The 13,276-nt window shown below is 40.8% G+C and overlaps 1 protein-coding gene across 2 annotated transcripts in view; it reads right to left on the bottom strand.

Annotated features, from left to right (window-relative positions):
- The window catches only part of LOC139625050 (cadherin-18), an 81,830-nt gene that overhangs the window by 1,001 nt on the left and 67,553 nt on the right, over positions 1 to 13,276 (bottom strand). For both annotated transcript variants that reach the window (XM_071484634.1, XM_071484635.1), the window contains exon 11: positions 5,839 to 6,090. In XM_071484634.1, coding sequence (XP_071340735.1) covers positions 5,839 to 6,090 — 252 coding nt within the window. The remainder of the gene's footprint in view (positions 1 to 5,838; positions 6,091 to 13,276) is intronic.

Below are 13,276 nucleotides of genomic sequence, written 5' to 3'. Positions count from 1 at the left end.
TTTAGGAGCTGCAGACAGAGGTAAATTGCTTTTTCTAAAATTAAATTAACAAACCGCTTAGCAGAACATCACATAATGGAACAGCTGAATGTGGTTACAATGCTCAGCCATTTCTTTTATGCTAATACCAATCTCTGTGTGTGCCTGTGTTGTTCGTTAATTCATAGCTCATGACAGACGAACATGCCGTGGTTCGTAAACAGCAAACCAAATCAACACCAGCCAATTTCGTGTGCATATTTATCCGGTTTTCCATCAGGACACTAAAACTGGCCAAGCGTTGCGCAGTTGTAAATCAATAATCGCATTAGCCGACATTAGCGTTGAGGCTGTGATGATTCTTTGAATACAAGCTGTTGAGAGGACAACAATGCACACATTATCATCATCTGTGAAGCCAATCCAAACCTCACATCCAGCCAAAAATGTATGACATCGAGTAAGGAGAAAGCATATGGAGGTATGTCTCCTGTAATCATCTCTTAGCTTTTAGGTGAGGCTTGTAAAGGAGAGAACAGGCCATTTGTGCCACATCAGTGCAGATACAGCATGATGCTGCAAAATGCCTGTGTTGACAAGCAGCTCCCAGCCTGAAACATCTTTTCCCAACTGTTAATGAAGTCATGAAGCCAAGTAATATCTGATGACACGCTACAGCTTGGGACTTGTTCCTACAACTAATGAGAGTTATGGCCCTTTGGGTTAATGACGACCTCTGCAAGATGTTAACACTAACATCCACTTAATAAAATGGCGTCAGTGTGGGGAAGAGCATTTTTGTAGCAGTCCGATATCTAAAAAGAAAGTTCATTATGCTATCAGGGGAGATGAGCGAGACAGATCGGCGTCCCCGCAGAGGTGTCGCTTTGCCTCTTAATGAAACTGCACTGAATGTTAGCAGCAGCAAAAACATAAAGAATTAAAGGAACAAAATGGTGAAAAAATATGTTTGTCAGCATCTTGGCGTCATACATTTGTTGCTGTTATATTCTATCTTTATCTGAGCAACACAGCTCGATGGAGAGACGGGAAGGTGGTGGTGGATTAAGAGGAGGTGGAGGTTTCAGCTTTCATAAAGTCGGGGATGTAATGATGCATTTGGCTGATCCACTGTGTCTACTCAAGCCATACATTTTGGTGTATATACTGTGGTGCAGTAAACAGACTTTACAGCAGTTTCAAAGACAAGATATAAACCTTAAAGTCGACCTTAAGGTACGAAAGGTGCGTTGTTCAATCAAACACTGGAGTCATGGCGAAGGGAGAATAATCCCATTCAGAGTGTGGTGGCATTGAATAAGTAAATCTGAGCCAACTTCAGTACATGAAATTGTCCTTTTAATTGATGTTATCATGGACACATTAGCCAGTTAAGGAGTTGTTTGTGGTCAATGTAGAGGACAGAATCATGACATATAACACCTACCATACACTAAGACTTCGAAAAGACTTTTAAAAGACTAAAGCCTGACACCCTCTCACATCTAAAGACAATGGGCCCTACCTTACACCCGGCGCAAAGTACTGTATTTTTCCAGACTTTTTTGCTCTTTGAAATTCTGCATTATGATGTGTCACTATCTGCATGAGCCAAGACTAAAAAACATATGATAATATTAAACATGTTTGATTCTATAGGAACGTCAAGCTAAAAAAAGACTGACTTAAGACGGATGAGAACGATGATGGGGATGTGCCAAAACTCTAAAACTCTCATGATTTTATTCTGTCTTTGGAAATTTGTCTTTTTGAAATTTGTTGCTTGATGTTACAGGACCCATAAGAGTCTGGGGCCGTGGGGCAGTTCTACAGTTTCCCTGACTGATAATCCAGTCCTGAGTATAATGCAGATGTTGACATTTATTAGCCTGCAGTGATGCTTGGAGCCCAAACTAATAAATTCAATGTAGGTTAAACATTGTCTGGATTGATGCACAGCTATTGTTTGTTTCATGTCACCTGGCATTATTACAGACAACCACCACTTATTCCAGTAACTCAGCTGCCTGTCAGCCCATGAGGCATTACTCCAGCCCTGACTGACAACAACACAGAAAACTTTTCCATTATGGATTGTTAAAAAAAAACAAAGGTGTGACTTTTGTAAAAGTAATTATGCACAGATTCATCTATCTACATATATTTCATTGTTCAGTGCAGTTCCATGCCTGTGTTTTAAATTAAATGTCCCCCTACCTACATGTGATTAATCTATGCAAAAAATACCCAAATTCACTTCACTCCACCTGGTGCACCGGTGCGGCCCAAGCGGGGTTAGAGGGGGTGAAATATGCAATTTGTCTGGGACATCGCTTATCGCTCTACTTGTTTAAAGCAGCCAATTACACAATGAAGGGATGTGAGTGTGTGTGTGAGGTGAGCTCGGTCAGTCACTCAGAGTCAAACTAGGAAGTAAAGGATTTGTGCATTTTTATCATTTACTTCCTTGTGCATATTTTGGAGTTTGGACTTTCTGCTTCCAGTAGTTACAGTTTAACAGCTTGCTTTGGTTTGGAGGTAAACAGCCTGAATACAATGAAAACTAAAAAAAAAAAAGTTACCCATATACACTGACTTAATGCACCTTTTTATTATCCACCAGCATTTCACACAGTCTGCACTCTCTTCACAGTATTTGTAAGATGTTCCTATTCACTGCACACAGCACATTGTAATATGCTCTCCACATTAATGCTCCATCAGTGGTTCATTCAGGTCATTTCATATGCCAAGCCAAGGCCAGCTGAGGTCTAACTGTTGCTCAATACACCACTTACAGCACCAGGGAACATTACCCAGTCTACAGATTTCAGTAACGATGGCAGAAGTCTCTTTATGCTACATTTATACCCTGGTCATTGAAGGTTGTACTGGGAGACTAGAGGAGCGCCATGCATTCTAACATAATGTGTCTAATCCAAATACGAGTTGTTTCTGACTTCTCAAGGCTCAGATCTTAGCTAAAAAAGAGCAAAACAGAGTATACAAGTTAAACACCAAATAGTCAATTGATTGTGTTGTTTTGGTGTTGACTGTATTTGCAACTCATGTATAGCACAGCACTTCTTTGTTGGGACTTTGCCTACTCACCCTTTCACTTGTTGCTAAGGATTATTACACAAACTGAGATCCTCAGATTAATAGAAATGTTATATTTGACCAAAGACATGCTATTACATTTGCCATGAATGGAAGTATTTGCTCTGTGTTGATACTACAAAGTCATCTGAGTTGATCCTACATTAAGCAGAGACTGTAGAAATACACTTCTTATGGTTGTGTTTTTAATCCAATTCCTCATTAAACTCAATTACTACTGTGATTCTTTGCCATTCTGTTTGAAAGTAAATTAGTAAAATCCTAACAATGATCTACTCATGAATATTCTATATTTTATAAGAGATGTGTAGAAGGCCAACCTTATCAACCGAGTCAGTTCAGAGACAGTTTCTATCCTTTTCTGGTTTGCTGCAGGCTTAATTAGGATGGGGTTATTAGAGGGCATGGAGATAAAACATGGGCATTAATTGGGCAGATGGAAAGCAATCAGACATAAACAAGTCACACTGACAAGCAAAGACGAGCAAGAATTCGAAGTGGGTGCCGCGTCTGTTTAAGTGATATTGACGCTGAAGTGTCAGCTTTACCAGTGTAGTCTGCATCTCTAACACCTCCCACTCATTCATGCAAGATATGTTAAATATTTTTTTTCATGTCATTTCAACACAAACTATCACAAGGTTTTATGGACGCAAGGTAAAAAAACAAACAATTGTTACATTTAGTGAAATACAAAAAGGCTAAATTGTTCAATGTATTTATGGCGAATAAATAAAGAACTTTGTCTTAAAAAAAAGACTGAAGACTCAAGGAAATTTTGCTCCTTTATATCAGGACATATTTGATCAAACAATAAGTAATGAAGCCTAAGACTCTGACGAACCATTTTATACCAACATATCATCCTTGACACTTTTTGATATTATGAAATCCCTACAGCGAGTTCACATTATTGAGAGAAAAACCAGCCTCTCCCCACTACCTTAAACAAACAAGCAACAACTACATGTTGTAGGGTTGAAGTCTGCCACCTGAATAATTTGCATATTGAGATCCGACCACAGTGGGAGCAGAGTCAAGATAATGAGAACTCTTTTTAATACCAGGTATAAAAGCAAGGTCCAGTGGATTGGATGCCATAATGTGTCCAGATACAGATCACATGTTCATACCAGGTGTAAATAAGCAGTGAGGTTCAACACGAAGCCTGGCAGCAAAGAGACAAATGAGGTATGACATGCAACAGAGGCCCCCAGTGGGATTTAAACTGGGGATGTTGCAGTATACATCTTAGTCCACTACTCCACCAGGATGTACGTGGTGGAGATGAGCTCCTGCCTCTTCCCTGTTTCTCCTTCTCTCTCTCTCTCTCTCTCGCTCTTGCTCTCGCTCTCTCTCTCTCTCTCGCTCTCTCTGCGCCCTGAGTAGACTTTGTCTTGTGCTGACGATTAGCGATTCAGCGCGTGTCTCTCACTCACGCGTTTGCTCCAAACAGTGGTGATGGCCTTTTGTTCGCCTCAGCCAGAGACTTTGGCATTGAGGAGGCAGGCAGCCAGTATGAATATGCATAACCTTCACGCGCTAATGTCCACAGACAATCGCTGAAGAGAGGAGGGGAGAGCGGTGATGGTGAAGCCGTGTTATTAGACGGTTTTGTCTAATCATGTTCTACTGCAGTTTGGTTTGCAGAGGAAGGAGCTGGTCTGCGATTCCTCTCACAGCCCTGGCAGTAGACAGGAAATTTAATGATTCCAGCTTTGATATAGAATCTGTGTCACATTTTCTTCTTCTAACATTATGTTCCGATTTGTGTTTTATTTTTTAATCAAACCTATAACACTGACTGTCCGCATCCCAAATTCAAAGTGACAAGATCATATTTGCAAGTGTGTATATAAATAATCATTTCCTGTCACTTCAAGGACTGGTTGCCCTAGTAACAAGGCACGCACATCCCTGACTGAGGAAATGTTTACTGGGTGCCGCGACAGTTCTGGTAACATGGAAGTAGCCCTGTTTATTCTCACTGTATTTCTGACGGTGGTTTGTATTCATGCTGCAGAACACATCCGTCACACATGAAATCAACAGGAGTGGTATCTGTGTTGGCTGTCACCACATTCCTCCATGCTTGTCCTCTGCTCTTCTAGTCACAACATGCAATGTCAAGCACACGCCAGGCAGGGGGGCGGTGGGGTGGGGATAATAAAAAAAAAAAGTCGATTCAGTTGCATAGTGAAAGAGCAGATTTCAATTGAATTTCAAATTGTCAGTAAATGTGATTTAGGTCTTAATCAGATTTTCTGAATTTGAGCTGCCTGTTTGAACATGAATCCTCACTGCTCTCAGACTCAAGGTCCCCCTCTCCAGTCACTGTGGGGTTATTCTTTCAGCTGTATGCACCTTTCTGAGTCACACTGACCCACCCTGTAGTCTCCATCCCCCTCTTCTTTATTGTTTTTGTCCTCAGCTTCTCCTCTCTACTCACCTCTCCTCCAGCCTCCTCTCTTTGTCCTTCTCCTCTTCTCCCCTTCATATCCATTTCTTTTTCTTCCACTGCTGCCCTCTCAAACTCTTTCTACCCTCATTCCAAATTCTACCTGTGTCCTCGCATGTCTATTCATCCCTCTCTGCCCCTCTGCCCTTGTCAGACCCTTTCAGACCCTTTCGCTCTTCCCTGCTCCTCTATGGTCCATCTCCTCCGTCCGAGCCCTCAGGATATTTGCCCCCAGGCGGCTCCCTCCTGCTGCAGTCCCCATGGTGGCTGTCCCAACTCACCCAGCAAGATGACGATGCACAGCAGGATGGCAATCAGAGCCCCCGTGCTGAGGCCCGCCGAGGAGAGGAACGCCTCGCCTTGGCACATCCGGATCCTGCCGTGGCGCTGGCATGGGCACACCCGCAGGGTCAAGGTGCTGGTACCGCTCAGCGATGGCTCCCCACCGTCCCACACCACAATGGGCAGTTCATACAGCTCCTGGGTCAGGTGGTTGAAACGCCGCCGCCTTGCAATGATGCTGGCTGTGCTGTCTATAATGAAAAAAAAAAAAGAAAATTAGACCCCTTTGGGTAAAAACACAAATTGATGGTTTTCTCTCAATTGCGTTGCTCTTTCATCGAAGCCTGCAATTACATATTTATACAGACAGACATTTAGATTAATGGTATGAATTGTCAGCTAAACAGGGAAAAAAACCAATCCACAAATCCACAATTTGCCTGCCATTGTAATTGTTTTTTTTTAGCCATTAAAGTATCTTAAGCTGGTAGATTTTTTTATTGTGTCGGCTGCTTCCCTGTGTGCCTGGGCTAATTAATTTCTTTACTATTTTAAATGTGCTGCAAAAGAGCAGTTCACCTTGGCCTCTGCCAAAACACCTCTGCAAATGGAACGTGTCATTAGATAAACAGAAAAAAAAGGGCTGACTTTATTGAGACGAAAAAAGCAAATAAGAGTGAGCTCTAGAGGCGAATCATGCAAGATTCAGTAAAGACTAGGAAGCAAATTGAGCTGCAACACATGTATGTGCTTGGAAGAAAGAAAAATGTGTTGAAAATAAGCTTGTTGTGTAACTTGTGATGTCTTGCTTTACCCTGTAATCTGAAAGCATCATCTGAGACGGCAATGAACTCTAACTGGCCTATATTCTTAGCTGTGTATAACCACTTCTATCCATATGCATATTCTTGAACATGAATGTATACTGGTCACAGTGGGCATCCTTATTTTGATGTGTGTGTATTAAAAGTGGGATATGTGTAAAATGCAGGCTACGTGCCAATGTCCTCTTTACTGCTGTAGCCAACTGCAGCAGCCTTTTATTTGACATCAGTGGATTGCAGAACTATAGAAAGCTTATGTATGTTAGGGGCCATATATCATTACTTCAGATTGTATAACATGTTGTCAGAGAAAGGAGATTTATTGGAGCCAGAGGCCACAAAAACAAACAAAAAAAATCCCAAAACAACAGTAAGATTCATTGAACCGATTCCAAATTGTCCTCACCATCGGTATCATATGCCCCCGAGCGTATGAATTCCTTTTATCGATGCTGGCAAGTTGCATAGGCAGCCACAAATTACACAAGGGCCCCACCTCTCCCTTGTGTCAAAGCAGGTGTCAGTGTTTGTAACTTTGATGAGAGGATGAAGTGGAACTATGCTTCTGGTCAGCAAAAGTGAAGAAAAACACTATGAGGGTGAATTGAAAAAACAGCAATAAGGTAGGCCCTGAACTATAGGTCTCCAAAGTTTGATGCCAACAAATAACAGTAAGGTTAAGTCGATGTGCATCTCTCTCTCGTCTGTCTGTCTCTGTAACCGTGCTGGACAGTGTGTGTCTTGGTCTGTCTGTGTCTTGCTCACCAGCCACTTCCAGGGCTGTTCTGTGACTTTGTGCCTGACAAAAGTGACAGTGAAATACAACTTTGTTTATTACATTTGATAAACGCCTACAGGCAGAGCTCTTTATAAACTGCAGCTCAGAAAAGATAACTGCGTCGTGTGTGAACACATGTTCATACTGAATGCCCTTGCACCAAATGAAACACAGAGAGTCACAACTCTGGACTAATGCACGATGGAAAGCAATGGGTTGACATTGACTATTGATTAAATGTTGAATTTAAAAAGCTCATTACCTGGGCATACTGGGCAACATGGACACACATCTCTCAGTAAATACTTGTCAAGTACTCAGGCAAGCCATAGAATGAATAGTATTTTATATATGAAAATCTGAGGGAGTCGGTTTGAATGTTCCTGATGCAGCTGGTAAAATTAATAATAAAGCTGCAGCCAGGCATATGGCATGTTTACATACTATAGCCAAAGCTATTGGTATAATCATGGGAGGACTGGACTAATTACCAGGCAACAGATCCATAGCTTAGGGTTATATTTTATTAATTTTATACATTTTATATTTTCTACAATTTCTTATCTATGTTCATGTTAATCTTAAGATGTTATAGAAAATGTTCTAGTCAATAAATAGAATTTATTTATAGCTCATTCTGTTCCGTATGGGTTTAGTTAGTCTTAGATCAACAGATGGGGAAAGCTGTGTTAAGGGAGGGTGTGTTGCAGAGGGAGTACTGGAGGTGTCAGGTTACAGAAAATTAATCAGGAATTGTTAAGGGAATCGTTAAAGAATTGGACCAATAAGCAGAATCAATAATGGCAGAATCAATAACAGCAGGTATAAATAAATAAAATTATTTCCCATTCCTAGTCTTAACCAAAACAGAGTCACTGTGTTGCATTTTGTAATATATTCTGAGATCTTTTGAAGATACTTTACAGATATTTACTGAACATTACTAAGTAAAAAAAGGTAATTCTAAATTTTCAATTAATTCAAATATCCATTTTCATATATTCAGATTTGAGGAACTACTTTACACTGTTCATGTATCCTGTAGCTGTAATTGAGTGCTCAACACAGTGGAGTAACACCCAAGGCTGAGGCTAGCTTGTTAGCCAAACTTACACAATCATGCTCAGAATTTCAACTATACCCACAACTGCAACAGTACAGGTGAAGCTAATTTCACATTTATTTCATTTGTTCAATGCTCCCTTTTAAAGGCGTGTGTGCTGCGAAGCTTAACAACACCTAAGCTAGCACACGACCACTTCACACGCTGCGAAGAATCTAACAAGCTTACTGGTACCTGTAGGCTCTGTGAGAGGGGTATGTCAGCAGGAGATCACCAGTTAACCTGTTCAAATAGCTATGGAAAATTTAAGGCTTGAAATTGTTGTATTTGGAGATATAGAATCACATGTTTGAGCCACAGCACCGGCTACAGTGCATGATCATTCATCCCTGTTCATTCAAACTATATGGCTGGATGATTCAGGTACCTGGTTGACTAATTTGTTCCTCACTTGACTATGTAGAGCCTTGCAGATGAAAGATGTACATGATATTTTAAGTTCTGAAAATGCTGAATCATGCACAAGGCAACCTTTTTTTCCTTTCCACCCAGCAAAAACTACCTCCGCCATGCTGTACTACCATGCTGCTGCTCTGAGACCTTGCCTCCCACTCCAATCTCTGCTCCATCTATGAATAATTATAATGATCGACAGTTGGAATGACAACACGTACTTCAAGCTTTATTAAGTCACACTTGCAGTATCACCGTATCAGCAAGCAGATGGGTGGGGGGTTTCAGAGAGAGGAGAGTGTGAGATGCAAATAACAAGGAAGAGAGATGGGGAGTTGGAAGATGAGAGGAGAAGAGGGGGTAAATGGAGGAGGTGTGTTTGTGTCTGTCTGTGTGTGTGTGTGTGTGTTTGTGTGTGAGAGCCAAAGAGAGAGCAGAGAGGACAAAGGCAGGGACTCAGGCAGGGAGAGACAAACAAGCTTGTGTGTGTACGTGGTGTTCACTGTCACAGCTTTTACACTTTGAAGCTCAGAACCTCTGCAGCATGGGGTTCTTGTACAGACCACAACGAGGAAGTGCACATCAATTATGCCATGCTAATTTCACATTAAACCGTCTCCCGTCGCAGGTGGGTGGAGGAGAGCTTGTGCGCTTGTTGATTAACGCCGCAGCGAGATGGGCCATCTGCAGCCACACGGCATCCACACGACAGGAGAGACAGCACACGTTAGTGCAGTCACAGTTTAACTGTGTTGTGACAGCTCACACTATGTGATGTTACCTGCAGTGGGAGGCAGGTGACCACCAGGGAATTAGGGAAAACAGGCTTTTATGAGCATTTTACGCTTCATCGAAAATGATCCTGCACACTTTGATCTGCGTCATTTTTGCAACTCACTTGCAAGCAATTTTTTTTTCTGGTATCTGGTTTTCTATCACATAAGAAAATGCACACAGGCATTAATATGCATGTGTGTGTGTATGTGAGGTTTCCACACAGCCCCGTGGAATTCCCCTAGCATTGGGTTCGTTAAGACAGTGTATGAACCACCAACTGGCAAATGGCCTCATTTTTTTTCACTTTCCAACAGCATTAGCATGATAGCCAAGGTATTGCTTACATAATTTTTGCATCACTTATGCATTCCTGTCTCAATCTCAAGAAATAAAGTTAAGGAAGGCTTCACAGCATCATAAAAATAAAACTTTATTGGCAGACATGTAGAAACGAGGTGGGAACACTTAGCATTTAGAACTCAACTATGATCTATAGGGTCAGTTTCAACTCTCTCTTGTGTTTTCAAGATTAAATGGTTATGAATATGTCTAATCCAATAACCCGAGTGTAGTAAGACAGGCAGTTTATCAAAGTGTTTTGCAGGGACTCACAACACTGGATTCAATTAGGAGGTGCACAACTATATTTAAAAATTGAGATCATTAAAGTATCTAACATATTGTGAATGCAAATGCCAATATCTGTTTGATTCTTTGTTGAACATATGAAATGTGATTTTTTTTTCTTTTTTTTCTTTTTTTTTAAAGAAGCATACCAAAAATAAATCAACAATAGACACGACGCGACGCAAACACATCTCTATAGACTTCACACTTGCCTACACATGCACTTAGCTGGATTCCTTGTGAACTTTGGTGGGTGTGTGTAGGTGCCACTGATGGGATTCAGCACGAACTCTCTCTCCAGTCGCCACTTGGAGCACAACACACTGTGCTACAGTACAGTGGGACACTACATACACTGGGTCACATTCTGAACTTATGGGCACTTAATGTTGGAGATGGCTCAGGCTTGCATTTTCTTACTATGTTAAGAAAATGTTATATTGTGTAAATGCTGCAGGTATTTACGTCCACACATTTGTTCTTTTTGCTTTCAGAAGTAGCAGTAGATTTTTGATAAAAGTTTAAAGAATTATTTTTCCATTGTTCTCTAATTTACTTACAAGGCTCTATAGGGTCAGGGTCAGTGAACTCACATTTACAAACAGAGAAGATCCCACCGGGGATTGAGGCTAGTCTCGCTGAAATACACTGCATTTCAATATTGGAAAAGCAGCATTACAAAATATGTGCACATGCTGTATGTAAATATGTTTGGAACCAAGTTATAAGCACTCTACACACCTACACCCTTATATCCTGTAATAAACACAATCAAGTGATTTTGTCTTACATCCCTTGATGTTCCAAGAAACTATTTTGAGAGAAATAAGGTCTCTTGAACAGACTGGGAAACCATAATTCTCCCAGAGAGTGGATAATATGGCATGGTTTACAAGCTCTGGCTAAACATTTGCACTTATTGTACTGAATGGTATAGCTCAAGCTAACCAGATTAGCATCTGCAAGCCAATAGTTCACAACTAACATACTGCCAAAGCTTTCTGGGTGGAAACTGCACTTATGAAAACAGTGCTTGGTCCACATGAGCCAAGATGTAGAGTGCAATTACTCTCTATTAGAATGATTACGCTGTGATTACTTGGTTCATGAGGGCTTATTGAACCAAAACAAGTCACATACCAAATCAAACCTTCTGTACCAAGCAGAGCAGGACAAATACACATACCGTCTAGGTATTATTTGGTATTGAATAATGGCTCAGTGTTGTTCAAATACTAATATTTTGTGTAGAAATGATAAGCCTTTAATGCTGAATAACAATCAACCCATCAAGAGACGAACGTAACAGCCTCCTTTAAAAGAAGCCCCTGAATTCAATAAGGATTAGTCTGACTCAGTAAGGCTTAGCTTAACAAAACATGCCCAGCAGTGACAACAGATAGGAGTCAGTGACTGGGCTTCTTGTAAAAACGCAAAAACCAATATGCTTTGCCCACTGCATTGGTTTCAGCATATTCGCACGGTCATAGTATGGTATGTTTACTTCATAAGGTTGTGTTTTGTGTATTTGATTTAATTATGGGTTGGCCTGTTTGCTTCTGCAGTAACAATCAAAGGGGACTAGAGACTACTATTATTATGTTCCTCTGTTATGCAGGAACAAATTGGTTCACAGCTCCGATGTGGCAACACTGGTTGCTGAGGCCTTGCTGCACACATACAAGGTTTCTGCAAAACAATGTTTGCTTTTTTTTATTTAAAAAAATGAACAATATTATTTATTTTTCTTAAAGGTCCCATATTGAGTAAAGTGATACTTCCATGTCTTTTTTGATTATAAAGCAGGTCTAAGTTCTATATTAATACTGTGAAAGTATCAAAGCCTCAGTCCACTGTGAAATGCACACAGCCTGTATTCAGAAACTGAGCCTTAAAAAGAGCCGTCAGGACTTCTGTAACTTAGTGATGTCACAACAAAGCAGTCACCACCCTCAGCCATGCCCGAAGCCCAGTCCACCTGGACCCACCAGCCAATGTTGCAGGATTGTTGTTTACCTAAAATCTGCTACATTTGTATTTGATCACTCAGAAAAACAGTCAGCCAATCAGAGGAGAGGCTCAGAGCCTGATTAACCTATTTTTGCTAGAGTTCCAGAGAGAAGCCTGAGAGAGGAGATGTAAAACTACATTGAGATAGTTTTGGTACTGAAAACCACAAATACATTGTCTTATGGATATGAAAACTTCATATAAAACACTGGGAAAGTGTACAGTATGGGACCTTTAAATCAGAAATATCAAGTAATTAGGGAAACATCTGAACTGAACTGACAATTTTCAGCTGTTTTGACAAAACCAGCAGGAGACGCGCTGCTCTGCCCTCTTCGCACAAATCATGCTGTTTCAGCAGAGAATGGGTGTTTGGGAATGTAGCACTATAACACCCATTGCAAGTGAAGTGTGAATGACATAAAAGCTAATTAAACGTCCCACATATCAATGACTTGATGGCGCTTCTTTCAACACAGCTGATTAACTGTAATATTGTAAGGTCTTCTGTATGCAGGCTGGAAGACGATGCCTTCAGAAATCAATTGATCTATTTAAGTATGTGGGTTATTTGGAGATCATAGCCTCCGTTTAATTGCCTTTTTAGAAGCAAATGTCATCACAATGTGACAGATAACAAGATCAAAGAGGCATTCAATTTCAGTCATTGTAAAGCAGCATAGTCAAGTTGAATACATTTAAAGGGCTTTTAACAGAACAGGTTTGTCACAAAGTGCTTTCCCAGAGCAGCTGAGCAGAAGCATCCCCCTTGTTTTTCAGCTTTAATGGTGCCTAATACACTGTAGGAGTTTGACCTGCATTTATTGTAGAGCGTGCAGCACTTTAACTACATCAACACATATGCATGACGACAACGTGATTAAGGAAGCCTGGCTTGATCTACG

Source organism: Trachinotus anak, unplaced genomic scaffold (assembly GCF_046630095.1).
Source record: "Trachinotus anak isolate AG129_WGS33_773 ecotype Australia unplaced genomic scaffold, CSIRO_AGI_Tana_v1 ptg000009l, whole genome shotgun sequence".
Lineage (NCBI taxonomy): Eukaryota > Metazoa > Chordata > Actinopteri > Carangiformes > Carangidae > Trachinotus > Trachinotus anak.
Note: the sequence above shows the minus strand (reverse complement) of the source record. Positions and strands in the feature narration are given on the sequence as shown.